Genomic DNA, 27,358 nt, shown 5'->3' with positions numbered 1-27,358 from the left:
TAATCACCCTGTGCAAACAAACAAAAATGAATGTGTAAGATAACTAGCGCTCCTGAAAAGCGCTAAACATACCTTCGACTCGAGTTTGCTCTACAGAAAACTGCGAAATAAATAACGTTACACTTTGCCGAAGAAGGTGTGCGCCTGACATCAATACCCAGCCACCTAGTGATGCATAACACGTTTTGAATGCGTTGGTAATGGGCGCCTTGCAACCTTAGGTGACCGTGCAACTGTTAATATGCTGAGGGTCATCACTGATAATACACAAAAACGATGAGATTCTATTACAGGACCGGAGGCTTCGGATTATGCTTCCGTGTCCTTAATAGAATTGAAAATTCTTGGCGCGAATGCTAGCTAATTTTTGATTCAGAGTAATCCAGGAAGATTGAGCATGTAAAGCGTGAGACGTGCGTGGTAGTTGAGGAAGAGCACTTCCTCTACACAGCGGGTTTAGAAGCTGCGCAGTTACTGGGCGGAGTTTGAGCAGCGAGTGGGCGGGGCTAGGGCTGTCTTACACTGCACCGTATCTCCCTGAAGGGTGCTTCGAGACGTCAGCATCAGCTGGGAGATAGGACCAGGCGTCCCGTTTCCTCGACAACGCCCCGTGTCACACTCCGCTAGGACAGTTATTGGCTACGACTCTTCTAGAAGGCTGCAGAGGACGGAAGGGGCCGGCGCACGTGGAACTCGGGTAGCAGGTTCTGGAAAGTTCGTGCAGAGCCGGAGTAAACTGTTAAAGGTGGTTCGTTCGCAACACAAGCTGCTGATCGGGGTTTAGCGCAGGAGAAGCGCCCGGTGCGACAGGTCAACGTGCCCGCGGCCAAGGCTCCTACTGTGGTCTTCCAGCTGCATCGTTTTGGGCTCCGCTGTCATCATGTCGGTGGTCGGCTTTGACTTGGGCTTCCAGAACTGTCACGTCGCCATCGCTCGTGCAGGCGGCATCGAGACTGTGGCCAACGAGTTTAGCGATCGATGCACCCCGTGAGTGTTATCTGTCACTGATTTGGGATTGGGCACCCCGGTGTAGAGCACCTCACGGAAACCTTGCTTTGCTGGCAGCTCAGCACACATGCCGCCGCTGTTCAGCTGTTACTGCGGCGGTGGGCACGGCAAGGAGCCTGTAATACCGATTCCTCCGTGCTCAGCGAGACTCCACTGGAATTTTCCATAGTCTGCACTGAGTATCGCAGCTTGCTGCCCGTGCCAGGGGGTTGCACCACACATGAGAGAGGGAGCTTTGCTTGAAAGGATATGTTTATGCGTGTGGGAGAGAATTCACTGTAAGTGGAAGGAGACTAGCATAGTGATGGCGAAATGGGATGCGCGGATGCTTTTGGGAAGGGATTGCCTACTGGATGGGTATAGGGGCAGGTGGAATGCTGGTAGCGATGAGGGTTGATTGGTTCCTGTAGAAGACAAGCCAGTTGCATTGACTGGTGCCAACTTATTTATTGGCGGAAAGCGGTTAGTGTCAACTCGAAGGCGCAATACAGGTTCCAAGAAAATGAATACCGCGCTGCTGTTGAATGGTCGATAAGCACCCCGTTTTGTTTAGATAGCACATGGTGTGACCCAATTTAAGTCACATATAGCAGTATTTACCATGTTTTAAATCGTATATTTTCATTTTTATTTCCCTGTCGAGAAAACTTCTGTTTATTCTTAAGTGTTGTGTTTACGTTATGGACCTCGAGATCTTTGAATGTTGTCCCCAGCAGCAGTCTTTGGAGCCCTTTATGTTGCCAGTTGACAGGTTCACGGTCCCTGCTGCCGTTCTGTGCTTCATCTTTCTCGCTGTCCGTAGTAGGGTCATTGATACTTGCTCACAGCGGCTGGGGTGGTAGGGTCATTGATACTTGCTCACAGCGGCTGGGGTGGTAGGGTCATTGATACTTGCTCACAGCGGCTGGGGTGGTAGGGTCATTGATACTTGCTCACAGCGGCTGGGGCTCAGGTGCCGGCGAGCGACTATAGTGTTTCATCTTTTGGCCGCCAGGTCTTGGTATAGCAGTTAGTAGCCCAGGGCGTGGAGGTGAGGGCTGGGGGATTGGGTGTCACAGCTCTCCTTACTAGTAGTGGCAATATGTCGGTATGAGAACCAGGAACTGGGTTCTCATTTGAGCAGCGCATGAACAAGGAAGGTAACTTATATTAACTGCCAATGGTAGGGACAACATTCCTCGTCTGAGAGGAGGATGAAGTCGTATCTGAACAGCGAACGTAGGGGGCATATTATCTACAAACTTGCGCTTAGCGCGTTTTTCAGTATCTCCCTCTATCACTGAATTACCTTGCTGTGTTAGCGGCGTATTAGCAACGCTTTGCTAACAGGCGAAGTACAATCCAGCGATGGACTGCGATAAACCTCATTAGCGAGTGAAATCCAGCGATGATTTCACAGCGCTAATGAAAAGCATGGTAATAGGGGAGTGTGTACTTGACCCTACAATCCATCTCCCATATGCAATAATGCTAAGTCAGGTTTTAATCAGGCGTTAGGATCATGCGATAATGGGGGCTTAGTGCGCCTTTTCTCATCGCTATGCAGGTCAGGGGCACGTTGATAATACAGCGAAGTTGTGTTTGCAATGTTTTTCAATGAAGTTATTGTAAGGAACGCCTACTTTGCATCTCATTAGCGATGTATATCGTTTAGATGCGTAGCGTTAGGAAATCGGCTGCTAGCATGCTCTGATGCATGTTAGCGCCGCCTTGTTAAGAGGACGATAAGAATATCGCCGCTTTAGCCGCAAAAAGTGCAGATAAAGCGGCGACACTGCCCTTGATAATATGCCACGTAGATCCCTTGCAGTGTGGTTGGTACCCGAGTGCTTGCTCCATGTGGTGCAGTTCTGGACTCTGTCTGAAGAGACTTGGTTCCACCTGTCTAGATATGGAAGGTCATAAAGATCTATGGGTGCGAAAAAATCAGAGGTGTTTAAGACTTTTAGTCAATGACATCTACTTAATTTTGGCGTGCCTAAGAAGCAATGGTTACGTCCATATGGTGACGTTGTTTTTAATGGGTACTCGTTTTTTTCTTCTGTGGCCCTGTGCCCCTACATTCAATTTTTTCGTACTGTTACAATTCCATGCAGTGTAACAGGGCACAAGATAAGGACACAGACGTTGTCATCTACCTGGTGTCGCAGCAGAAGGCCATGTCGAGTAGTTATTGGAGCAAGGGCACAGGGGATGGGCACAGACCACGATTTGCATCCTGTGCCCAATAAGTCATGGTCAGTGGTTACTGGAGTCGTTTTTTTTGGCTATATACACTGCCTAAAATAGAGGTACAGGGATTTGAATGTTGTCTGTGTTACATGTCTTATACTTACCTTTATGTTGTTTTCCTCGTGCTTGTATGCACGAGCTCCTGTATGTGTTATTGTACAAACCTTTGGTTCATGGCACGATCAGTGTGTTCTAGAATAGAACATCTGATCGGTCCCATGAATCAAGAGGAGTCAGTTGCATGAAGCCAGTCGGAGCTTGAAGTCCTGTAACCAACAGTGCTTCCTTTTCTTTTTCATTGGATTAAATCTTACTTCAAGAAATTCATCTATGAGTCATGAATTCAACTTAACAAATTGGCGACGATCTAAGGAAGCACTGATTCATCGAACCTACTTCTTGGATTTTTCTCATTTTGGTTCGATACTTTCTACGCTGGACTTCCATTATCCAGATCTTCTTTCTCGTCTGAGGTGAATTTCCGTTCACGTCTCTGACTGCTGCTCGCTACTTCATCAGAAAGTTATTTTCTTTTTTGCTTCCTGCGAACAGTCCTTTTGGCATACACGTGTTTGCAGAGTTGAGACAGCGCGTTACAGAGAGGGATATCATGGTGAGAATATTCTTTAAACTGTTGCGGAGGTGCGGAGCATATAGCAGTGCAAGCATTCGCCCATTGGAAAGTGCGGAGCATTTGCTGTTCGCAAGCATCTTTGTTCATGTTATGTTTTGGAACATAACCAACGCTTCACTCACCAGGTTCGTAAGAGAATTTTCGTCTTCGTTCCAAGCAGACTCATCAGCAGTAACGTTCCTTCTCTTTGCTGCGACGCTGCTCTTCCTGTGACGTGTGTTCCGTTTCAACGTTCTAAGTAATACATGGGTCTGCTGTTTTCTGGGAGTTCGTTTAATCGGGTTTCATTCCTTCTGGACAACGTTCTGTGCTTTTCTTCATTTCCATCGGATTTATTGAGATTTAAAAACAACTCCAAGGTACTGTTTTTAAAAAAAAAACAAAAAAACTTGTCTTCTTTTTGCTCAAACTACAGGCTTCTCAACCTTGTACAGCATCCTCTTTCACCACAAATACTCAATCTCTGATCCGGTTGGGTTCGTATTCTGACTCTTTGTTTTGTGTAAACGTGTGAACTTAATCTCACCGATTCTTCAGTTCAACCTTGTATTAACTAATTCAATAGTCTTTTGCACCACCTAGTGGTTTAAATCAGCACGTTCTGTGGGGATAACACTCAGTATTTCATTATATATCTTTTCTGGTGGAATTTTTTTTTTTTTCTTTTTCCTTTATCTTATCTCTAGGTATTTTCATTGTGCCATAAGCGTATCTATTGGATTTAATTATATTAACAGGATTTAGTAGCACACAAGTGTGAGTGAAAGTCAGCTTTATCTCCTCATTTTTTTTTGTCTCTCTAATTCCACAATATGTGTGCACAAGGATATACCCTTTCACCACCTCAACCTTATTGGTCTGCCGGTAGTTCACCATGTATGCCCTGGGTTGAATGGAGAGCGTATTTCTTGAATTACATTGAAACGTTAGATGCTAATGGTAAAATGAAACCACCTGGAAAAAAAGGCATTTTCTTACATTCTTTAGGCCCTGAGGGTCTCAAAGCGTTTAACCAATTACCCATAAATGAAAGTAGTGGTGATAGTAATGTTTTTGAAAAGGCTATTTCAGATTTTGATCGCTACTGTTCACCTAAAGTGTGTGTTGGCATTTCTAGGTACAATTTTTTTCAAAGAAAGCAGCTTACTGATGAATCCATTGATAATTATTTTTCCGCACTTAAAACTTTGTCTTTGGATTGCAAGTTTGGTATTCTACAAGAGGAGTTCATCAGGGATCAAGTAGTAATGCATACTAACAATTCTACGATACAAGAAAGGTTATGGGTCAATGGTGATTCTGATCTTGAAAATATATTAGCCATCGTAAGAAAATCTGAAATGTCATGTAGAAGCGCAAAACAAGTTAAAGGCGAATCTAACAGTATTAATAATGAGGTTATTGCAAAAGTTAACACAAAAAATCGATTAAGAGAACAAGATTTAAAGAAAAAGAAGACCACTAGCTCTTTCAAGGGTAAAAATGAAGATCAAAAAGATAATTTGAGGTGTTACAGATGTTGTAGTAAAACCCACCTTGCCAATTATAAATTCTGTCCAGCCATCAAGCAGAAATGTTCTAATTGCGGTGTAGTGGGTCACTTCTCAAAAGCTTGCAACAAAAAGATTATTAACAACAAGGTCAAGTGTATAGATCAAACTGATGATAGCGATGGTGAAGAACTAACACTGATTGCGGCGATGTAAGTTCCTATGTTTTCAACATTAAGGATTCTGAACATCCTTTTCTGAATATTGACAATTCAGTTATTAAAAGAAAACCTGTATGTGATATGGTTATTGGTGGAGTTAACACCAAAATGTATGCAGATTCAGGGTCACCTTACTCCATTGTGAATGAGACGGTATGGCATTCACAATTTGTACCAAAATTAGGTAATGAGCTAGAATTGCCTGACATCAGTCCAGAGGGTTATTACAGTGAAAGAATTGATATCCTTGGTTACAGGACTCTAATTTTTAGATTCAAGAACTGTGAGTGTACTGCCAAACTATATGTGTCAAAAAAAGGACCTTCTGTTTTAAGCTGGTTTGATCAGGGTAAATTAGATATTATCCTTAACCCCAACAGCCCCGATCCAGTAATGGTAATATATGAGTCTAACAGTCTTAGTAAACACTTATTACACAAATTTCCCAGTGCCTTTAGAACCAATATATGTAAATTGATTGGTTTTAAACATGAGATCCGTTTAAAAAAAGATTTGTGTCCAAAAATTCACAAAGCACGCAACATTCCATTTGCTGTGCGCGAAGAGGTTAAAAAAGAACTTGATTCTTTAGTAAAAGATGGCATCATCGAGAAGATTGAATCTTCAGAATGGGTTTCACCCATTGTCGTTGCCAAACGTGCCAATGGGATAATCAGATTATGCATTGACTTACGCCACTTAAACAGCAACATTCTCATTGATCAATTTCCTTTACCACGTATTTCTGAAATGTTGACCAGTGTAGGGGGAGCTAAATTGTTTTCAACTATCGATTTATCTGCAGCTTACCACCAGATTGAGTTACATGAGAATAGCAAAGATTACACTGCATTCATTACCCCTTTCGGGTGTTTCAGGTATAATAGAATGCCTTTCGGCCTAGCTTCTGCTGCAGCTATTTTCCAACGTGTGATGCAAGATATTCTAAAGAATTGCAAAAAATGCTATCTGTTTTCAAGACGACATTCTTGTGTTTGGAAGTGATTCCCAGGTACACTTATCAGCATTAGAGAACGTACTCAAGGTTCTTTCTGATCACGGTTTGACTATAAAACATTCCAAATGCAGATTTGGAGTGAAATCTGTGATTTATCTAGGTCACAGACTGTGTGAAAAGGGAATCAAACCCAAAAATGACTTATTTGAGACTATTCAATCTGCTCCTCATCCTAAATCTAAAGACGACGTTCGGTCCTTTTTGGGTCTTACTGAATTTTATTCAAAGTATGTGCAGAATTTCTCTTGTCGTACATTTAACATAAGACAATTAATCAAAAACAAAGACAAGTTTTTGTGGTCTAAAGAGTGTGAAACTGAATTTAATGACGTAAAGAAAGCTATCTGTTCTGCTACTGCACTTTCAGGTTTTGACCCATAACTTTCTTGCATTATTACCACAGACGCTAGTTCAAAAGGTTTAGGAGCAGTTTTGGTGCAAAAGTCCAATACTGGTAAAGAATGCATCATTGCTCATGCGTCTAGAGCTCTTACACCTGCAGAGGAGAAATACTTCACCATAGAAAGAGAAACTTTAGCTTGTGTATGGGCACTTGAGCACTTCAGGGTGTTCGTGTGGGGCAAGAAGTGTTTAATTAGAAGTGACCATAAACCTTTAGTGCGCCTTTTAACCACAGAAGGCATGTTGAAAGCTTCAGCGAGAATAGCACGTATGTCGATGCGTCTTTAAGATTTTATTTATACCATTGCTTATGTACCTGGTAAAGAAAATGTAACAGCTGTTTTTTTGTCAACGATGCCCTTACCACTCAAAGAAAGTACCTACAATGAGTGGGATGATTTTCATATTGCTTTAGTACACGATGAAGGTTCCTTGCCAATTGACCGTAATATTTGGCTTAAAGAATTTGAAAATGACCCTGTTTTAAAAAACTTTGAAAAGTAAATTTTAAGTGGATGGCCTAATAAAAAAAACATCAGTGCTGACTTTAGATGTTTTTGGGAAATAAGGGACGAACTTTCATTGGTAGATGGTGTACTTAAAAGAGGTGATCGAGCCATTCCTCCGTGTTAGTTAAGAGACAATATTGCTTCCCATGGTCATGAGGGTCACTGCGGTATCGTTAGAACCAAACAAAAGGTAAAAAATAATTTTTGGTGGCCTGGCATGGATATCTTCATCAAACGTATTGTTAGAAACTGCATCACATGTGCTAATGCCGATAAGACACTTGTTACCCTAAAACCCAACCTTGGTGAGCATGCCATTCCGGATTATCCGTGGCATACCATTGCCATGGATATTATGGGTCCAGTTGGTCCAAATTCTAAATATGTTCTCGCAACCATTGATGTGTTTTCAAAATGGCCTGTTATTAAAGTGGTAGATAAAGTGGATACTGATTCTGTTCTATCCTTTCTAGATGAAACTTTCACTGAGGAGGGGTTACCAGTACGCCTTATTACTGATAATGGTGTTCAGTTCCTTTCTAACAAAGCAAAAGCGTATTTTAAAAGAGTGGGCATAATTCATTGTACTACTTCTTTATACGATCCCAGCGGCAATGGCGTTATTGAAAGGTTCAATAGAGTTCTCAAAAGTGCTGTGCAAGTTATGGGTATAGAAAATGATAAATGGGAATTACAAATCTTAAAAACAGTATGGATGTACAGTACCTGCACTAATGCCATGACGGGTTACACTCTGTTGGAAATTATGAGAGGTAGACCTCCAAGGACCAAATGCAACCCTGCTTGGTTAGCTCCCTCTACCATGTCTAATTTGGATTTAGAAGCTGTAAAGAAGAATCTCCTCCAAAATCATGCTATTAATAAAGCGCCGTATGATAAGAAAAGAGGGTCTGTACATGATCCCATTGTCAATGTAGGGATGCTGGTTAAAGTAAGAAAACCTTGGAAGGTCAAAAAAGGTGAGAGCCAATTCATGGGTCCTTTTGAAATAAAAGAGGTACTTAAGAATTCGGTGAGACTCACCAATAATAAGGTTTGGAATTTAAGGAGAATTGCTGTTCTCAAAGGTGATAAAAGTATTTATCTCAATTCTGAGGATGAACCGAAGTCTGTTGAAAATTTTGATGGCAAAGACCTTGTAGATTGTCCTATTCGTAATACTGAATTAGTCAATGTATCAAATGATATTGATTGTACAGTAGACTCTGGAAAACGCCAACAGAAAAAACCAGGTTGGATGTCTGATTTCGTTGCATTTATCAAAAACAAATTTGTTAATTAAACTTTTTTTTTTTCTTTCTTCTTTATTTATTGAAGGGGGGAAGATGTGTTACATGTCTTATACTTACCTTTATGTTGTTTTCCTCGTGCTTGCATGCACGAGCTCCTGTATGTGTTATTGTACAAACCCTTGGTTCATGGCACGATCAGTGTGTTCTAGAATAGAACATCTGATCGGTCCCATGAATCAAGAGGAGTCAGTTGCATGAAGCCAGCCTGAGCTTGAAGTCCTGTAACCGGCAGTGCTTCCTTTTCTTTTTCATTGGATTAAATCTTACTTCAAGAAATTCATCTACGAGTCATGAATTCAACTTAACAGTCTGGGACCATAGTTTATACAATAGCCCAATTAATGTCACTTATAGTTTAAAGCAGCTAATTCCTTTAAAATTAAAAACATGAATTGTAATCAATAAAATACTAATTTTAATTGTTTTAAATGTAAGCCTGGATGACTTATAGAAAGTAATTAAAAACCTAGGTCACTATAGAGAGTTCCAAAAACCAGATACTATTAAAACCCTATATATAATAGAATCCCAAGACTAAGAGCTTTCATCTATATCAGCAAACAGAAATCTCTAAGATTATGCTAGGGCAATAAAGCTGGAAAGTTATTGGCCACCTACTTTAAATTTAAAGACTTAAAGCAGAACTTGTCGAATAAAGACCAGTCAAGTGAAACCCATGACAAACAACATGTAATTGCTGATGTTTTTAAAACCTTCTGCACAGACTTAAATTCTGAAAACAAGAATATAAACTATGGAATGTGAAAATATCTGTGTGATCTTATCCTTCCCTATCAGACCTGGAGAGATCGATTTTAATTGGCCCCTTCAGTGAAGCTCATAAAGCAATTACTGGCCCAAAAATATGGCAAAGCTCCAAGGCAGGATGGTTTCATACCTTATTTCCATAAATCTTTCTGGGATCAAATCCATTTTATTAGAAATATTCGAGCTCTACAGAAATTCAGGCAAATTTGAATGATTGGCTGCCGAAGCTCTTATGTTTATTATCGTCTATTTAGCTAAAATCTGACCTCCCTAGACAACAACGTTCCAGGTAAACAAACATGCCCTTCAATTCCAACTCAGCAGTACTTTCCACCATTTACACCCAAATACTCCTATTTAATACACTCCCTTCTAAACCTAATATTAGGATGGGTACTGATCATACAAAGCTTGGCAGCTATGTTTTACATTGTATAATTTGTTTTGTTTCTTCTTTTTGTTGTTTGGGAGCACACCAAGATCAGAATTAAAGTTGTACTTGTCTGGCCTCAACTTAGATTTATTTTTATTGTTCATTGAGTCTTAACCCTTTCGGTGCTCATGACTGAATGGTTCCATCATGAGCACCAGTGCTCGTGTGCTCATGACAGAACCATTCCGTCATGGGCACAAGCACACTGAATCCCTCTGCTGTAAACTGCAGAGGGATTTCCTTTTTTTGTCTCTGGAGGTGGGGAAGAACTTCCCAAACCTCTGAGGCTTTTTTTTCTTCAATATAATGAAGATCGCACACATGGCGCGCTGATGTCAATACATTGAAAATTAAACTGAAATTAGCAGATCAGCTAGGTTCAGTGCTTTGGTGCTTGTGTCGCTGTCTCAGCCCCCGTGCACCGAAACATACAGGAGAAGTATCATGGGAAAGGAGAGAATCTCCCCTTTCCACTGGTACCCCTCTCTAGTTGATCCCTGTTTAGGGATCGTCCCAGGAGGGCGATACCCAAGCAGGGATCCACCCACTAGGCACTAGGGAGGGGGGAGCGGCCCCTTGAACAAGTGACTTGGCTCACCCCATTTAAAAATGGGCATGTTTAATCTTTCTGCCCCCCTTTGGGGATAGATAGGGGTAGTAGCCCCCAATCTTCAGGGATCCACCCACTAGGCACCAGGTAGGGGGAGCGGCCCCTTTGGCAAGGGTCTTTGCTCACCCCATTTAAAAATGGGCATATTGAATCTTTCTACCCCCCTTTGGGGATAGATGGGGGTAGTAGTCCCCAATCTGCCTCGCCCAGGGAGAAGAAAGTACCCTAGACACCAGGGATAATTGTTTTTATAGTTCAGCTGTGGGGCCTGTCCAGAATGGGCATGCCAATGCCCCCACCCTCCACCCCCATAAAAAGCCAAAGTCTTCTTCCTCCTCCCTTCCCCCCATGAGGCATAGGAGGCAATAATAGTCCTTGATCTGTGCCCTGGGGGGAGGGGGAGTGAAAGTCCACTAGGCACCAGGGATTTGTTTTTAGGTCGAGCCTGGGCAGTGCATGCACTGCACTGTGAGGCATACTGTATTCAGGTAGTGACTTGAAGCTCTGCCCGCTCTCAGCCAATATTTTTATTGGCTTATGTCCTTGTCCTTTGTAAACTGTAGTTTTTCATTGGTCAATAGGCTTAGTAGTCCCTCCTTAGTACCGCTTTGTCTCATCTTGTAACCTCCCATAAGGACTGGCCTCTTACATGTGTTGCTACTCGATAGTTTAAATACAGCCTCTGAGCACTATTTCCTTACAATATTTTTTCCTGCTTCCTGTTGCAGGCAACACATGCGCTCTCCTAACGCGCCTTTTTTAAAATATAGACTGGCATGGCACAGTGGCGGCCGCGCCTTTGGTTTGTATGTGGCGCTGAACGCGGCCACATGTTTTTTCTCCATTATTTTCACTTTTTTTTTTGTTTCAAGCACCCCATGCAGCACATTCACGTTGAGAGGCTGTGCCTCTTTCTTTAGACTAGCTGCGTCTAAAGAAAGGTCCGCTGACACTATTATAGTGAAACCACAGCTTGGGTGCTTTTACAAAAAAAAGCATTTGTTTGTCAACTTAACAAACAAATGCTTTCTTTTGTAAAAGAGCCCCATACCACACTTTCACTTTAATGGCCGCCACGCCCCTTTCTAAAGAAAGGGGCGCAGTCTCTATGAACGTGAAAGCGTGGTGTGGGGCGCTTGAAAACAACAAAAAATATGTGCAATGCAAATAGGTCTTGCATTTGCAAGAATTTAAGCTATTGACATTTAACTATTGCAAATGTTTTTTTTAATACTTGCGCGTGGGGGCTTCCCAGAATGGGCATGCCAATTCCCCCACCCCAAAAAAAATAAAAATTGCCCCTCTTGAGGGCATATTGGGGCTGTAGCCCCCGATCTGCCCCCTCCCCCCCCGGGTGGCAGATAGCCCTCTAGGCACTGACCCTGTTATTTGCAATGTGCCTAGCTGTGGAAATAGGACCCTAGCGCTTCAAACTTTGTAAAAAGAAACACATTTTCCTCACATTTATATGATGGAAAGTTTTAGAATCTGCTGGAAGCCACATACTTCCACCCACCCAGCCTTTCCCCAAGTCTCCCGATAAAAATGGTACCTCACTTGTGTGGTTAGGCCTAGTGCCCGCAACAGAAAATGGCCCAAAACATACCGTGGAGACTTCAAAATTATCTATCCCAGAATGACCTTCAATTTTGGTCCCTGGCTCGGTGGCCATCTAGGGAAACCTACCAAAACCCACACGTGTCTGAAAACTAGACACCCGGGCGTGTCCAGGAAGGTGTGACATGCGTAGATTCCACAATACTTTCCTACCCAGAATACCTGCAAAACTCAAATTCAGCTGAAAAGAATCAAATTTTTCTCACATTTGAGTGGGAAAGTTGTGGGATCACTGGGCTGACACAAATTTCCTACCAATCAGCGTTCACCCAGGTCTCCTGATAAAAATGGTACTTCACTTGTGTGGATGGGCCAAGTACCATTGTAAGAGAAGAGCCCAAAACGTATTGTGGAGACATCAAAATTATCTATCACAAAACGACCTACTTTTGCAAAGGGGCCACTTGCATTTTTGATCCTGGGACCAAAAATGCATGTGCCCCCCTTGCAAACAAGGAGGTTTTGTGATAGACAATTTTGATGTCTTCACAATATGTTTTTTGGCCCTTGCCTGTCAGGGGTAATTGGCCCACCCACACAAGTGAGGTACCATTTTTATCGAGAGACCTGGGGGAACACTGGGTGGTAGGAAATTTGCCAGCCTGGTGATCCCACAACTTTGCCACACAGAAATGGGAGGGAAAATATGGTTATACCCAAAAGATATAAATAACACACGTTTGAATGAAATAAATTCTCAATTTATATATTAAATTTCAATAGTAAGTAAAGGTATACAATACTATATATGATAGTGAAGTTGCTCTACAGTGAGTAGAATTAGGGTGCTTGAGAGAGTGCTCGGGAGTAGATAAAGAAGAGTAAAGAATTGGAGTGCCAATAGGCATAATATTGACAGAAAATTAGGTAGATACCTGGCTTTGATTGATTTGCACCCTTTTTTTTTTTAACAATTACAAGATACAGCATATGTTTTCCAAGTTATCTAGATGTGGACAAAGATCCCAGTACAGGTATATATATTAGTAAGTGTCGACGCTTACTCCCCCAGGCAGTGGACAGGCCAATTAACCCTTAGAAAGGGGTATTCATCAGCACAAGGAGGGCGCAACCTACAAGATGGATATATGTAACTAATCAATCACTAATTTTTGAGTATATTAGATTAGGGTACAAAAGGAATAGGTGGCCTTGCTCATCACACAAACCACAGTTGTACAATTGAGGTGGGTGGGGGGGAGAGGGCATCAAATTGGGCCGAAAGGCTCCTAACCAGAGGAAACCACAGGGACCCTTCCATGATCCTAGTAGGATAGAAATCATGAATGTGCTGAAATTTAAATTACAATGCCAATAGCTCAAACTTGCGGTAATGCGAGACCTATTGCATTGCAAATTCTTGTTTGCACTGGCAGGCCTCCTGTGAAGAGCTGAAGGGAAAGAGTGCGCTGCGTTGATGCACTCAGCACTGAGGGAATCCCTCACAGCTTGGGCAGACGGAAGCCTGCACGTCTCAGTTTGTGAAGAAGAGGATTCCTTGCACATGTTCAGTGAAGCGCATGGAGGGAGCCGTGCTGGGTTACAGACCTTCAATTGCCTTGTTAGAATCAGCAGATATGAAAATAAAAAAATATAACACATGAGCACATTACACGTTAAATAGACAATAAAAAAGTATATGAAGTCGAAAAGCAACCTCTAGAGGAGTTATGTAAAACTACAGCCACCAGCCTCACAAGCCAACAACAATATTCCAAACATTACAATTTCAAGATGTAGGGTAACAAAAAACTATTGTTATCTCTGGCAGCAGAGAAGAGGAGTTGTAGTGCTCTGCAGGGTTTATTATAATATTGATTGTGTTGTGGTGTGTTGTGATTGGTGATCTTATTGTGAGGTCATACTGATGCTAGACTGCGGACCTTCATTAGCTGAAACAGTATCTCTTTTTTCTTCCACTTTCCATTAATTTACATGAACACGTTTACGTCGATCCTAGGCAGTGCATGTGCTGCCTCTCCACATGCTGTATTCAGTCAGGGGGCTTACGGACCGCCTTCAGCCCCTGATTGGCTTTTGTCAGTGTCTGTTAAAAAACGTTGCTTCTAAGTGAATAATGGTTCCTGCTTGTCACGTTGTTTCTCTCATTTGTTGATTCCCATGGATCGCCCCAGGACTTGTCCACTTGTTTCCATTTACTTTCTGCTCATGGACTTTTAAAAAAATCTGAACAGCTCTTCAGAGCTATTCCCTTCCTAATGCATTTTTATTACAGTCATTGCGTCGGCCGCTGTGGTTCATCTTTATTTTTTCCAGCCTCACAGTTGGAGCAACTGTGACTAATTGATTTTTTATTGTCTGGAACTGTGGGCCAAGCATTGCCTAATGTGCGACTGCTTGTTGTCCATGGTAAAGAGTAATTGAGAAGGGGGAGTCGGGGGGGGGGGGGGGGGGGAGGGGGTTTGGGCATAGATGGAAACTCCCCTCATCCAAGTCTTAGATGTCTGAACAGCCGGAAAAGGCTTTGTACCCCTGGCGATGTAAAACTAGCCACAAACAGGATTCTGCTCCTGGCATCTTCCGGTTATCAGCCCAAGCACAGCTCTGCTGTTCACGGCTGGCCAGGCATCAAACAGGCCAAACGTGCCACACATTGCCTCTGGCTTGGATTGAATGCAACCAGTTTTACTCTGCACAAGCCTTCCCTTCTTACTGACAGCACAGAAGTTTCCCTGACATCAAATGGACCTCATATAAAACCAATAATTACACTCAACAAAATTCAACTATGCAGCATGCCCCATATTTACACTCCACATAATGCCACACCATGTCACACAATTCCACACAATCCCACACCACACAATTCCACACCACTCAATATAATTACACTTCACTCCATATCACATAATTACACTCCACATAAATCTACTCCATGCCACATAGCAGCACTCCAGATAAATACACTCCACACCATGGCACATAATTCTACTCAACATAATTTCACTCAGTGCCACACAATTCCATACAACGCAATTCAACTCCACACACTTTCATTCCAGCACACAAATTCCACTCCACAACACACAATTCCACTACACACCGCATACATCCAGTTCACACCACACAATTGCACATCATGCCACATAATTGAACACCACATAATTCAACTCCATACACGCCACTCCATGACGCACAATACCACTACACATGTCTTCTACACTTAATACCACATAATTACTATCTACATAATTCCATTGCACATGCAAGCAGTGATCCAGAATGTCTCATATTGGTTCACTTCTGTTCTTTCAGCACAGTTTCTTTACCATACCTTTAAAAAAAAATCCAAACTGCAAACACACACTCTCCTTCTCTTCTTTCGGAGTCTTCTGCGTACACAAGTGCAGCCTCTTTATGCATCTAAAACCTTCTCTCTACTTCATTATCTCTTTCTTACTCACTCTTTCTACTACTCTATCTAGAGTTCATTCACCACATCATACACAAGCTGCCTATCACTCTCAAGCTTACTTTCTATTTTATACAGCTCTCACCCCTATCTATTTACCATACCACATATTCCAAATACACAAATGCACTAAACACCACACAACTCCACCCCACACAATTCAACAACTATCAATATCAATTCAAACCACATAATTCCACTACAAACAACATACACACACTCCTTTACATATAAAAAAAATAAGTAAAAACAATATCATTCACAACGCAAATAGCTCTAACTTTGACAAATGCGAGACCGATTGCATTGCACATGCTTGTTTGATAAAATTTTGACAACGATGTCGTGCACAACATGTAAGGAGGCTCCTCTTGTGCTTGACTAATTTGCAAAAAACGTGATATCCCTATATCGTACTTTCACTGAGATTTACTGCGATGCATTGTGGTGTAACAGAGACTTTGTTCTCATTGCCGTACACTCAGAGGGATCGAGTGCAGATGGGGTGGAGGTGCCCATAGAAGTCACCTAATTAGCAGCACCAAACGAACTCCAGTCGGATGATGCGATATTTAGAAAACACGGGCAGAAAGCAACAGTTAAAGACTTCTTTCTCCCAAAGGACAGGCAAGGAATTCAAGCGTAAGGAAACTGCTCTTGGTTGGTGTGTTTAAATAAAGCATATTTGGATGCGAGGGCGATTTGGCTAGAGTTGATTGGCATGGGGGAAAGAGATGACAAAGGGAGTGAAAACAAAAACAGGAGCACTCTGCAACGCTCAGAACAACAAGATTCACAGTCTTTTTCGAAAGTAAATAAATACATACGAAAGATAAGCACTATTGTTTGGGTCACTGTCGTGTAACGGCTCCGAGCATTGCACAAAAGAGCTTCTTTCACTCAGAGCAACTACAGCCCATCTTGCCGACCTTGCTTTTGTTGAAATAAGTCCCACATTTATCTGCTGCAACGGTAGATTGATTATCCAAGCTTCCCTGTCCCTTCACGTTACCAGGAAGTGCTTGTACTTATATGCTTTGCCCACAAATATGACCAGGAGTCAATGGAAATACCCGAAATATTTAAGGAGAGGATTGTTTTGTAGTCTAACTTCAGTTCACAAATCTTTTGGGAAAGTGTTAGCGCTCATCAGAAGGTTTAAAAAAAAATGCTTGTCACTGCGCATCCGCAAAAGGCACCGGAGGCATTCACAGGCATGAATAAGAACAACTGGTGCTATCATGGTCAACTGATGCCCCTCCTGCCCCTTTCCAGTCACCACAACAAAGACAAAACATGCGACTGCTCCGCCCAAACCCATTCTATCCACATTTTCATTTTGGTATACGTGGTGCTAGGATAGAACTACTGCACCTCCACCCCAACTTCACTGGACCCCTCTAAGTGTACAGCACAGAAAGCAAGTCTTTGTTGCACCACAAGGCAGCATTCAGCATATCTGGCAGGTTTGGAGGCAAGATGTGACGTATCGGTGGGTCCTGGATGTTGTGTGTAAAGGATATGCGAAACCTAATGGCAAATACAATCTACTTGAAATCAGCTGACTGCGCATAGTTATAGGGATGGGCACAAACTTGACTAATATTAGTAAAGTGAAAAGTACAGGTAATATAGAATATGTATAGGTGAAATCAAAATGTTTTGCTCATTAAGTAAATGTATTCATGAAACTTTAAATACTTTTAATCTGCCAACGGTTTGACAATTTGGGCTAAGCCACGCCTATTGACTCTGCATTATTAATATGTCTATATTTGCATGTTTTTTTGGATGATGCTGATTAGCATAAGTAACAGGCATTTTATTTCTTTTAACCAATGTGGAATAGTATCAACAAAAAGCTTTGTCAAAGCCAGTAGGTCTGCATTGGCTAAACTATAAGGAGTGACCTCTTAGCTTTGCCAATCCTGTTGCGTACAGAGTGCTAATGTGGTATTTAAATCAACGTTGTGGAACATGCAGCACATCCTGTGTGAAGTAAGTCTATGAGGGTGTTGACTTAAGTTGTTCGAGAAAGGCATTAAACTTTCTTGTGTCTTTTTTTTTTTTTTCAGGGCAGTTGTATCTTTTGGATCCAAAAATAGAACTATTGGCATTGCAGCCAAGAACCAGGTACAGTGAGTGCTTGTGTTGTTAAACTTGGTTATTCCCGATCACTTTGGGTTCAGTAGTGTGTCAGATTGTAGTTTTGAAAGTGTGAAATCCAGTCTCCAGAAAGAATCCTTTAAGGAAAATACCACTATGCCAGTATCTAAAAAAATAAATAAATCTATATATAAAAATACATACAAAACCCCACTTACTGAATTCAACCTTTTTTATTCATTCATAATGGAGGAAGTCTGGTTTGTCCTCTTACTGAATATTTCTTTTCCTTTTGCTAAACTACAGAAATGACTTTCACTTCCAGGAGAGATATAGTGTCACTTAAGTGAACCACCTTTGTTCAATAGCTATTTGTGTGTTATTTTATTGATGAAAGTCAAATCATGCATATAACCACAAGTTGAGCCAATGAGGTCACATCTTTTTAAAATGCGATTGTGAATATGATCTGCCTAAATTGACAAGCATATTAGAGGCTAAGAAAATGTTCCAGCTACTTTATTAGCTGTGTAAAATGTATTTTCAGAGCAGTAGTACACACAGCATTAAAAAAAATAAACTATGTATGACACTACCTTCATCTGCCCAAAGAAAGACATTGGAATAAATAAAACATGTTGCGTTGTCTTCTCATGTAGATTGTTTTCACCATCAATTTACTTTGAGATCCCATTTTGCTCCCTGCAAGGCACACTGCTCCAGTCTCTTTCTGATGGATACATCTACTAGATGATTGCTCACCTTTTGAATCCCCTTGGAGCCAGACCTAACGAAAAAGTTTTAATATTGCGCCTGGGCCATCAGGTAGACCTACGGCCCCAGATTGACTCTGGTGCCGTCCCGGGTAGGATATCATGCAGCCATTTATGGTGCCACCCTGTTGCTATGACGACAGTTGCTTTACACTCCTTGAATTTTCACTTCAGATTGTACTTTCATTTATTTTTTCATGGATAAGTGTCCACCTCTGGAAAAAATCGGAATCTAAATAATGTTGCTCGTGCTATGACCATTTCTGAACCCAATCGTGTCTGCGTTTGAAGTTTAGATCCTACACACGTCTCCTGGACTGGTTATGGTCTTAGCTTCATGCACTCGATGGCTATTGAGTAATAGGAAAGGTCTTTTTGCCCCCATCCTGCTGTGATTCATGCTCTCAAATGGCACCCAGAAAGGTTTCCAATCTGTTGAAGACCTCCCATGCTGATTATGAGATGTACTAAATTAGGGAATCATCTTTAGCTCGGTGCCGCTCCCGGTACTGGAACAAGTTGCCCAGTTGGAAGAGCAATTCCCTAATTCTGACTTTGATTTTTTTTCTTTTTTTGGAGCAGTAGACCACTGACAGGACCTGGCTCTGTTCCAGCTCTATGCCCTACTCTCACTTTTCTGAATCCTGCTGCTGACCTCACTTAAGTGGCAGCTTTAAGGTAGGCTTTGTTGGCCATACTTGGACCTTTGTTCCCTCTGGGGTGCTTTCTGGTACTAAGGTGCCAACAGTATCTTTAACTGTGCATCCACCAGTGACTTCAACCACGGTGCTGGTTGAACCTTCAGATGCTGATGAAAACGTCCTGTCCATGAGTGCACCGCTTTTTATTTTTCAGTTTGGGGAAAAGGACGATAAACTGCTCTGTGATACCATAACTGCGGAGGCATAGAGTTGAGCCAGAGCTGTGATGCCACATGTCCGTGTTGGAGAACTAACAGACGCACACCCAAATCCATTCTGGCAATTTAGCTATTCAGGAAGTGGAGAATATGGAGGTAGAGCATCCACCAGAGATATAGTTACTGAAGATAAATAACTTGTTCTTTTCTTTGTTCTACAACACTAAATGACTTGATAAAAAGATGAAGTGGATGGTGGCTCTGCTAGTGCCATTGAGATTTCCTTGGAAGTGGGCTAGTAGATCAGTTAGATACAAAAAAGTACGAAAGACACAAACGCATATTCTGAAGTCTTCTCTTTGTGGAGGGAGTGTGTGTGGTAAAAGGAATTAACAGCAAGGCAAACTGGAGATACAGAGCACAGTTGTTTTAACTCATTGTTGGAACATTGGTTAGGATGTTTTAATGTTAGGTTCACACTGTATAATTCACTTAAATTCATGCATAAGCATGAAGCCGTCAGTGGTTTGCCAATGTAAAAGTACCTTTGAATGTTTAAGTTTATCAATATTAATGCCCTCTGCTGAAAGAGTAGTCAAAATGCAGGCATGGTCAATTGAATACACACTGGATCCTGCTCGATCAATGGACGTACAGTGCATCAAACAGGTAGCGATGGGAGGCATTTGGAAGTAAAGGCTATGAATCGTGGACAAGACTCTTGAGGTTTATTGCTCTTGCATACCATCGTATTGGACATTTCTATAATTTAAGCATACCCCTATTTGCAAGTGGAATAAAAAAGCTGGACACCTGAAGAACATACCAATAATGACGTAAGACACTGGTAAACGTACCTTTTATTTTTCTTAAACAGCAGTTTAGTAGCTGTGGTTGATGGGCCCAAATACTGCTTGGCTTCGGCCTTGGCTCTATTCCTCCTACCATTTGTTTTTGCTCTCCGTATTCACCTCTGGGACCTTACTCTCCTGTCCCCCCAAACTTTACTCCCCTATCCTAATGTATGGGCTTTTACTGTTCCCATTATCCCTTATTTTGTTTTCTCCTCTACCCCCAGTGCCCTTGCGCTGCATCTGGGTCTCAATTTCCCCTCTTGCCCTCTGGACATTCGCCCTCCGTCCCTTGCCCACAGGCCCTTGACTTCCCTGCTCGCACTCACTCTGCAGGACTTTGCATCTGGGCCTTTGATCTCCCTCCTTCTGTCTCTGGCTTCTAGTCTTTTATGTTCACTCAAATTCCTCTCCCCCTCTGCCTCTGATTGTTGATTTAATACTCTCGTCCGCCTCTTAGCTTTTATGATTCTGGTGCTTCTCCTTACCCCCTTTCTCTGGACCTTTACTGTACTTCTCTTCCGTGCACTTTTAGACTCAGTTCTTCCTTGCTCTCTGGCCATTTATAGGTCAGAGCCTACCAGAAAGGGCAGCTGTCTGGTTGCCAAGACATATTGACACATGCTGGAGTCTTACCTACGAATGCATTAGGCCTATTGCTTACCAATGGCTTGTGTTATGAAAATCACATTCGCCTGTGTTCTATTCGCTGGCTTTATTATTATTTTTAGGCCTTCTTTGTCCCCCAGCTGCAGTACTGTTAAAACCTATACAGTCACTTAGACTTATTGGTTGATGATCATGATAAAGGGCCGTTGTGCTGTCTTGCACATTACTTTTTCTAAGAGAAAATCATCAAATGTGAACATTAAGTGTATACTACCTACCGGAGACTGAAACGTTTTAAATATTTGATTAACTTGAACTGCCATAATTCTCAATAATAAAGTGCCATTGTGCGTTTAGCACTGAAACTAGATAAAAAAAATATTCCAAGCAGTCATGCTATCCTTAAAAGTCAGACCCCCCAGATGTTATCATCTAAGTGCTGCAGTACTGTTAAAACCTATATAATCACCTAGACTTATTAGCAGATAGTCATAAGAAAGTTCCTGAGTGCTACCTTGCTCCATAAGGTTTTCAAGTGAAATCATCATATGTAAACATTTGAGTGTATACTGGCTATGTTCAATGAACCGGTAGGTCAAGAACGTTCCGATAGGATAGTTGTTTCATATAATGTCACATTTTTCATCATTTTGCATTTGATCTGATGATCGGATGGATCAAGTCCTATTATTATAGCCATCCTGCAAGATTTGATGCCCTTGCCGTAAATAGCCTCCTTTGCAGCACCACATAATCAACATGTCTTTGGGTCATTGTATTTCCAGGATGGTTGGTCAGCCTAGGATGACAGAGTGCCAAAAAGAGTGGCCATCAGCTTTTTCTTTATGTGGACCTAGAACATTATACTTTGGTATGGGGCCGGTTTCAGGATGTTAAAAGATTGTAGTACCATCCAAGCGTTCGAGCGGCTGGTTAGTTTATTTTTATCATCTAAAAGTGAGTGCATTTTAGTTGCTTCATTTATTACTTGGTGGAGGGCTGGTAAATGCAGGCTCTTATTCCATAGATCTGTTGTATTTGTTGCTTCCAATGATGACCGCACGTATTCACTATGGATAGAACGAGATCTCATCTCACATACCCTAACTTACTATTTAGATTATTTTTTTCCCCTCTCAAGAGCTCTAATTTCTAGTTGTCTTTTCAATTCTTACTTAGGCACGTATCTGTACTCTCTTTACTGTGTCCAATAAGGATATATTTTGGCTATTCTTTCTTTTTTATGTACAGTGTTGCGTGCTGCCCTAATATATTTGTATGCATTCTTTCATTGATACTACATTTCATGTATTATCTTGATATGCCAGGGGTATCATGATACAAAAAGTTTGATACAATTATCGAAACTAAAATACTTTAGCAGAACTTCTGCAAGAGTCTTACTGTAATGCCATTGAATATCTTAAAATAAAGAAGCAGTGAGTAAGATTTGTTTTTTATTTATCAGCTAGTAATTACAATGGTGGTGTGGTAATCGTATATTACAAATCCATAAACATTGAAGAAATATCACAGGATGCAAATGGTTGATGGTTGCTCCTAGATGCCCTTTTTTAACAATGTTAATTTAATCAAACTCCATCTATATGAACCAGTACATAATGACTTTCATGAATAATATTAAAAGCCAATAGGTTTCACCAATGCAAAATTTATTGGCTTTGTCAATGTTTTTTTACATTGCTTAAAGTAAAAAACAAACACTATGACACGGACAGCATTGACTGCGTCATAGCGTTTTTTAAAATTTAAGTCATGTTGCACAGAAGCTCAGCTGCTGTGCAACATGTAAAAAAACATTGACAAAGCCAATAGTTTTTTCATAGACGAAACCTATTAGCTTTGCCAATGCTTGTTTTCGTCGGACACTCCTTGAGAGGGCTTATATTTGTTTTTTCCCTTGTATGCTTGCTCATGGAGCAGTGAATTCGATGGGTTGTAATTGTCATTTAGTTCCTATAAATCTATATAGGATCTGTGTGTTTTAGACAACATAAACTAAGGGATTGGTGTCTAGACTGATTCCAGACACCCCCAAAGGATATGTTAGCCTGTAGACCAGCTAGCTCACAGTCCCACTATAGGCCCCCCCAACCTTACCAAGGAGTGAATAGTTTATGGTAACTATCGAACATGACAAACCTGACCCCTCAGGCATCGTGGAAACTGTACTACTTTTCGTTCAGTCACTCTTGCTCACTCGGTCTCAGAGAAATACATAGAATAAACAATGGGGATGTTTTCAAGAACTATTTATTGAACCAGCGTGATTCTAGTATAAAATACGTGTGCTGCATCAACCATTAGACAGAAACAAATACATACGATTAAAAGCACCAACAGAATAAATAAAAGGTAGAATTCTACCATGGGTACTTCTATACCCGAAAGGTACCCTCTGGTGTTCGACCTAGATGTGTCATGGTACTATGGGCCTGTCATCCAAGGATGAAAATAGCGGTGACTTTTCTACAGAGGATGGAAATCTTGCTGTGACACTAAGAAATTCTCATGCATAATATATTAGGCTGGTTTTCTAAGAAAGCCATGCAACATTTATTCTGTACCTAACTATGTAACAGGTCAGCGTCCGCGCCGTTATGGTAGACCAAGGTAGGACAAATATAGGTAAAAGGTTGTGCAGCTACATAGGCCTATACTGGGGTACATTTGGGCTCATAACATAATAAAGTTACTCTGTTTTTTTGGAATGGTTTCCTACATGCCTTGTTGCTACACTTTTGTCAACCCACTTTTGACAACGCACCTCTCGGTGCAGGTCACGGCTGTAAATGAACTTTCTTCATGACTAATTCTACTTCTTTCTGGCAGTAGAGTTCATCGTGCATTTATGTGACCATGCTGGATTTCAGAAGGAGAATGAGCAATAAAGAGCCCTTTAAATTTTGTTGTCAACAGAGCACATTTGCTGTGTATAAAGTGACAGAGGTCGCATTTATGTCTTCTGAAAAATTTCTGTCTATTCTTTTAAAAGGTTGTGAGACGATAAAATAGTTCAGGCGGTGAGACCACAACAATAGAGACATTAAATCTGCCAAAGCCTTTGCAGTCTCTCAATACCACAGGTGCTAATGGTCAAAAGTGGCATACCGCCTAAAGCGCTATTTCTGAGGTTAGCAAACTTCTGATCTGCTGGTTTACCACCATGAACTCCCAGTATTGCAGAGAACAGTACGTTTGTAGTGAGAAATTGTCCGTATTCAAAGATTTCGCCTTGGAATGATGAGTGGAAGCATTGACCTTTCCTGATTGTACACACTAAAAATCTGTTGATCTGTTTTGTGTCCTTCCACAAATTAAAAAATGGTGCAATAGTGATGGAAGTGAAGAAAGACTATGGACTAGTAGCACTGTAGTTGCCTGCAAGGATTTTAATTTGTGGACTAATTTAAAATATTGAGTTGTGCTATAAAAATGTACGTTCTAATTATGCGACATTTTCTTCTTTTCTGCAGCAAATAACTCATGCCAACAACACAGTGTATAACTTCAAGAGATTCCATGGGCGTTCATTCAGTGACCCTTTTGTTCAACTGGAGAGGGACAGTTTGAGTTATGTTTTGGTTCCAATGAAAAATGGAGGCATTGGAGTCAAGGTGAGGCTTGAGTACATACTTCTGCTACAGCTGTGTATTGCACTATGTTAGAAATGGGGGTCTCTAGTTGGCAGAGGTGGGTACTTTTGTCCAAATAGGGACCCTTGCATCTAGTCAGGGAAAGGGGGATACACTCCTAAACTAACCCCTGCTCACCCCCTTGGTAGCTTGGCACGAGCAGACAGGCTTATCTCAGAGGCAGTGTGTAAAGCATTTGTGAACACATACTGTAATACAGTGAAAACACTACAAATAGACACCACACCAGTTTAGAAAAATAAGTAATCTTTATCTTAACCAAAACAAGACCAAACAACAAAAATCCACAATACAGTATTAAAAATAAGGCTTTCAAATGGTAGAAATAGTTCAGTTCAATGCAAGTTGTAAATGCTACACTTTTCTCAAAAGTACCTTAGATGCGTCATGCAAAACAAACAAAAATAGCTGGAGGGAAGGTGATGTGTCAATTCCTTGCTCCGGGTGAGGTGATGCGTCGGTTCCTTACTGCAGCGCAGGGAAGTTGATGTGTCAATTCCTTACCGGAGAGGAGGTGATGCGTTGTTTTCTTATTTCATGGGGAGTTGATGCGTCTGTTTCTTACTGCGGCCCCCAACGATGCGACAGTCTTTGCGCCTCAATGTGATGCGTCGATCCAGTACGATGCGTGGTTGTGTGAAGTCGCACAGCAGGCTTGCGTCGGGATCGGTGCGGAGATCTCGAACTTTGGAGATCGTTGCACCTGATGTGTCATGCGGCGATTTCTCAAGCCGCGGCAGGCGCTGCGACGGTTTCTTTGGCGATGCATTGGAAAACAGGTGCAGATGCGACACGCTTCTTCGGTGTGGCGGCGATTTACCAGCTCCCAGCGACAAACAGTCTCTAGAGATCCTAAACAGCAGCAGGCACCTCCTGTGGAGGTTGGAATTCCCAGCAAGGAAATTTAGGGGATCTGGTGGTGAAGTCTTTGTGTCCCTGAGACTTCAAAACAGGAGGCAAGCTCCTTGGCAAAGGTTCTTCTTGATTTCCCAGAAGTGATCTAAAAGTCTGAGGTCTGGGCCACTCTTTTTATACCCAAAAATCCTTTGTTCTCTGAAGGCAGAGAGTGTCTGTACCCAGGCAAAACCAGTTCTCTGGGGCACTTTGCAAGTGCACAACAACCTCCATTGTCAATGTGCGCCCTGGCTCCAGACACTCCACAGGGGGGCGGAACCGTCATTGTGGAAGGCAGGCACAGCCCTATTCAGGTGCAGGTGCTACTCCTCCCACCATTCCAAATGCAGACCAGGCCTATACAGCCCAGCCATGATTCATCAGACGTCTGGAGCCACTGCCCCTCTCCAGCCCCTGTCATCCAAAAGCCAGACATTCAATACACAAACCTAGCAGAGGCACACTGGATGGTTAGGCAAGAAAATACCTATTTTCTAAAAGTGGTATTTTCAAACACCGAATGTAAAAATCACCCTCACTAAAAGATGCACTTTATCATTCTGAGTTCAGGCATACTAAACTTTATTTTTCTATGTTGTTCCCAGGGCCAGTTATGTTTATAAGACGTTATAAACAAACTCCCCATTCTGTCCTAAGGGAACAGGTAGCCTTGCAATAGTGAAAACGAAATTGGCAGTTTTTCACTATAAGGAGATGCCACACACATCAGGGCATATCCTACCTTTCACATACAATGCACCCTGCCCACATGGGTACCTTGGGCCTACCTTAGATGTGACTAATATGTAGAAAAGGGAAGGTTTAGGGACTGGCAAATGTGTGCACTTGCCAAGTCGACATGGCGGTCCCAGACTGCACACAATCTGCAATGGCAAGCCAGAGTTACATTTTACAGGCTGCTTCTGTGGGTGGCACAATCAGTGCTGCAAGCCCACTAGCAGCATTTGATTTTGATTTACAGGCCCTGGGCACACACAGTGCAGTATACTAGGGTCTGACAAGTAAATCAAATCAGCCAATCATGGAAACACCAATCCATAACAACAATTTACAGGGAGAGCATACACACTTTAGCACTGATCAGCAGTGGTAAAGTGCCCAGAGTTATAAAACCAACGACAAAAGGTCAGAAGAAATACAGGAGGAAGGCAAACAGTTCTGGGATGACCCTGCAAAAAGGGCCAAGTCCAACACACTACAAAATTAAAGTACTGGTAATGGACAATGAGAATACAATAATAATGATTCCCAAATTAGATATGATTAGCTATGGGAATATTATAAGCTATTTTCATACAACACTGCGTATCACAGTATGGTGGTGAGTAAATAGCCTAAGGAAGTTATACCATAAAAAAAGCAAACCCATAGCAACATAATTTCATTAATTTATGTATAGATAAGAAATCTATAAATTGCAGGAAACCTTAATATTTTAGAAACCTGTGGCCAGATGTACGACCCTTTTTTGCGCTGGCAAATGGGAGTTTGGCCCGTTTGCAACTGCAAAAAAAGATAATGGCATGTACAAATGCTATTTTGCGAGCCATAGCGTTTGCGACTCTCGCCATTGGGAAGGGGGGGTCCCTTCCTAATAGCGAGACTCACTGCCATGTAATATTGTTTTTCGACTGCATTTGCGGCCGCAAAACACTATCAGTTTACCACCTACTTCAAGTAGGTGGTAAACCACTCACAAACGGGAAGGGGTCCCCCTTTGTGAGTGTGTGAGAAAATATTTTTTAAGAGCAGGCATTGGTCCCAGGGACCACTGCCTACCCTTAAAAAATGAAACTGAAAAGTTAAATTTTTCTTTTTGAATTCATCCCGTTTTTCCTTAAAGGGAAACGGGCTGCATTTAAGAAAAGAAAGACTGCTTC

The 27,358-nt window shown here is 41.8% G+C and overlaps 1 protein-coding gene across 1 annotated transcript in view; it reads left to right on the top strand.

Moving 5' to 3' along the window:
* The first annotated feature begins 688 nt into the window (after window positions 1-688).
* The window catches only part of HSPH1 (heat shock protein family H (Hsp110) member 1), a 702,844-nt gene continuing 676,174 nt past the window's right edge, over window positions 689-27,358 (top strand). Inside the window, exons 1-3 of the mRNA XM_085621665.1 lie at window positions 689-987; window positions 17,764-17,821; window positions 24,384-24,524. Coding sequence (XP_085477791.1) covers window positions 881-987; window positions 17,764-17,821; window positions 24,384-24,524 — 306 coding nt within the window. The 5' untranslated portion in view covers window positions 689-880. The remainder of the gene's footprint in view (window positions 988-17,763; window positions 17,822-24,383; window positions 24,525-27,358) is intronic.

Source organism: Triturus cristatus, chromosome 8 (genome assembly GCF_964204655.1).
Source record: "Triturus cristatus chromosome 8, aTriCri1.1, whole genome shotgun sequence".
In the NCBI taxonomy this organism is placed as follows: Eukaryota; Metazoa; Chordata; class Amphibia; order Caudata; family Salamandridae; genus Triturus; species Triturus cristatus.
This window is presented reverse-complemented; position numbering and strand designations above follow the sequence as displayed.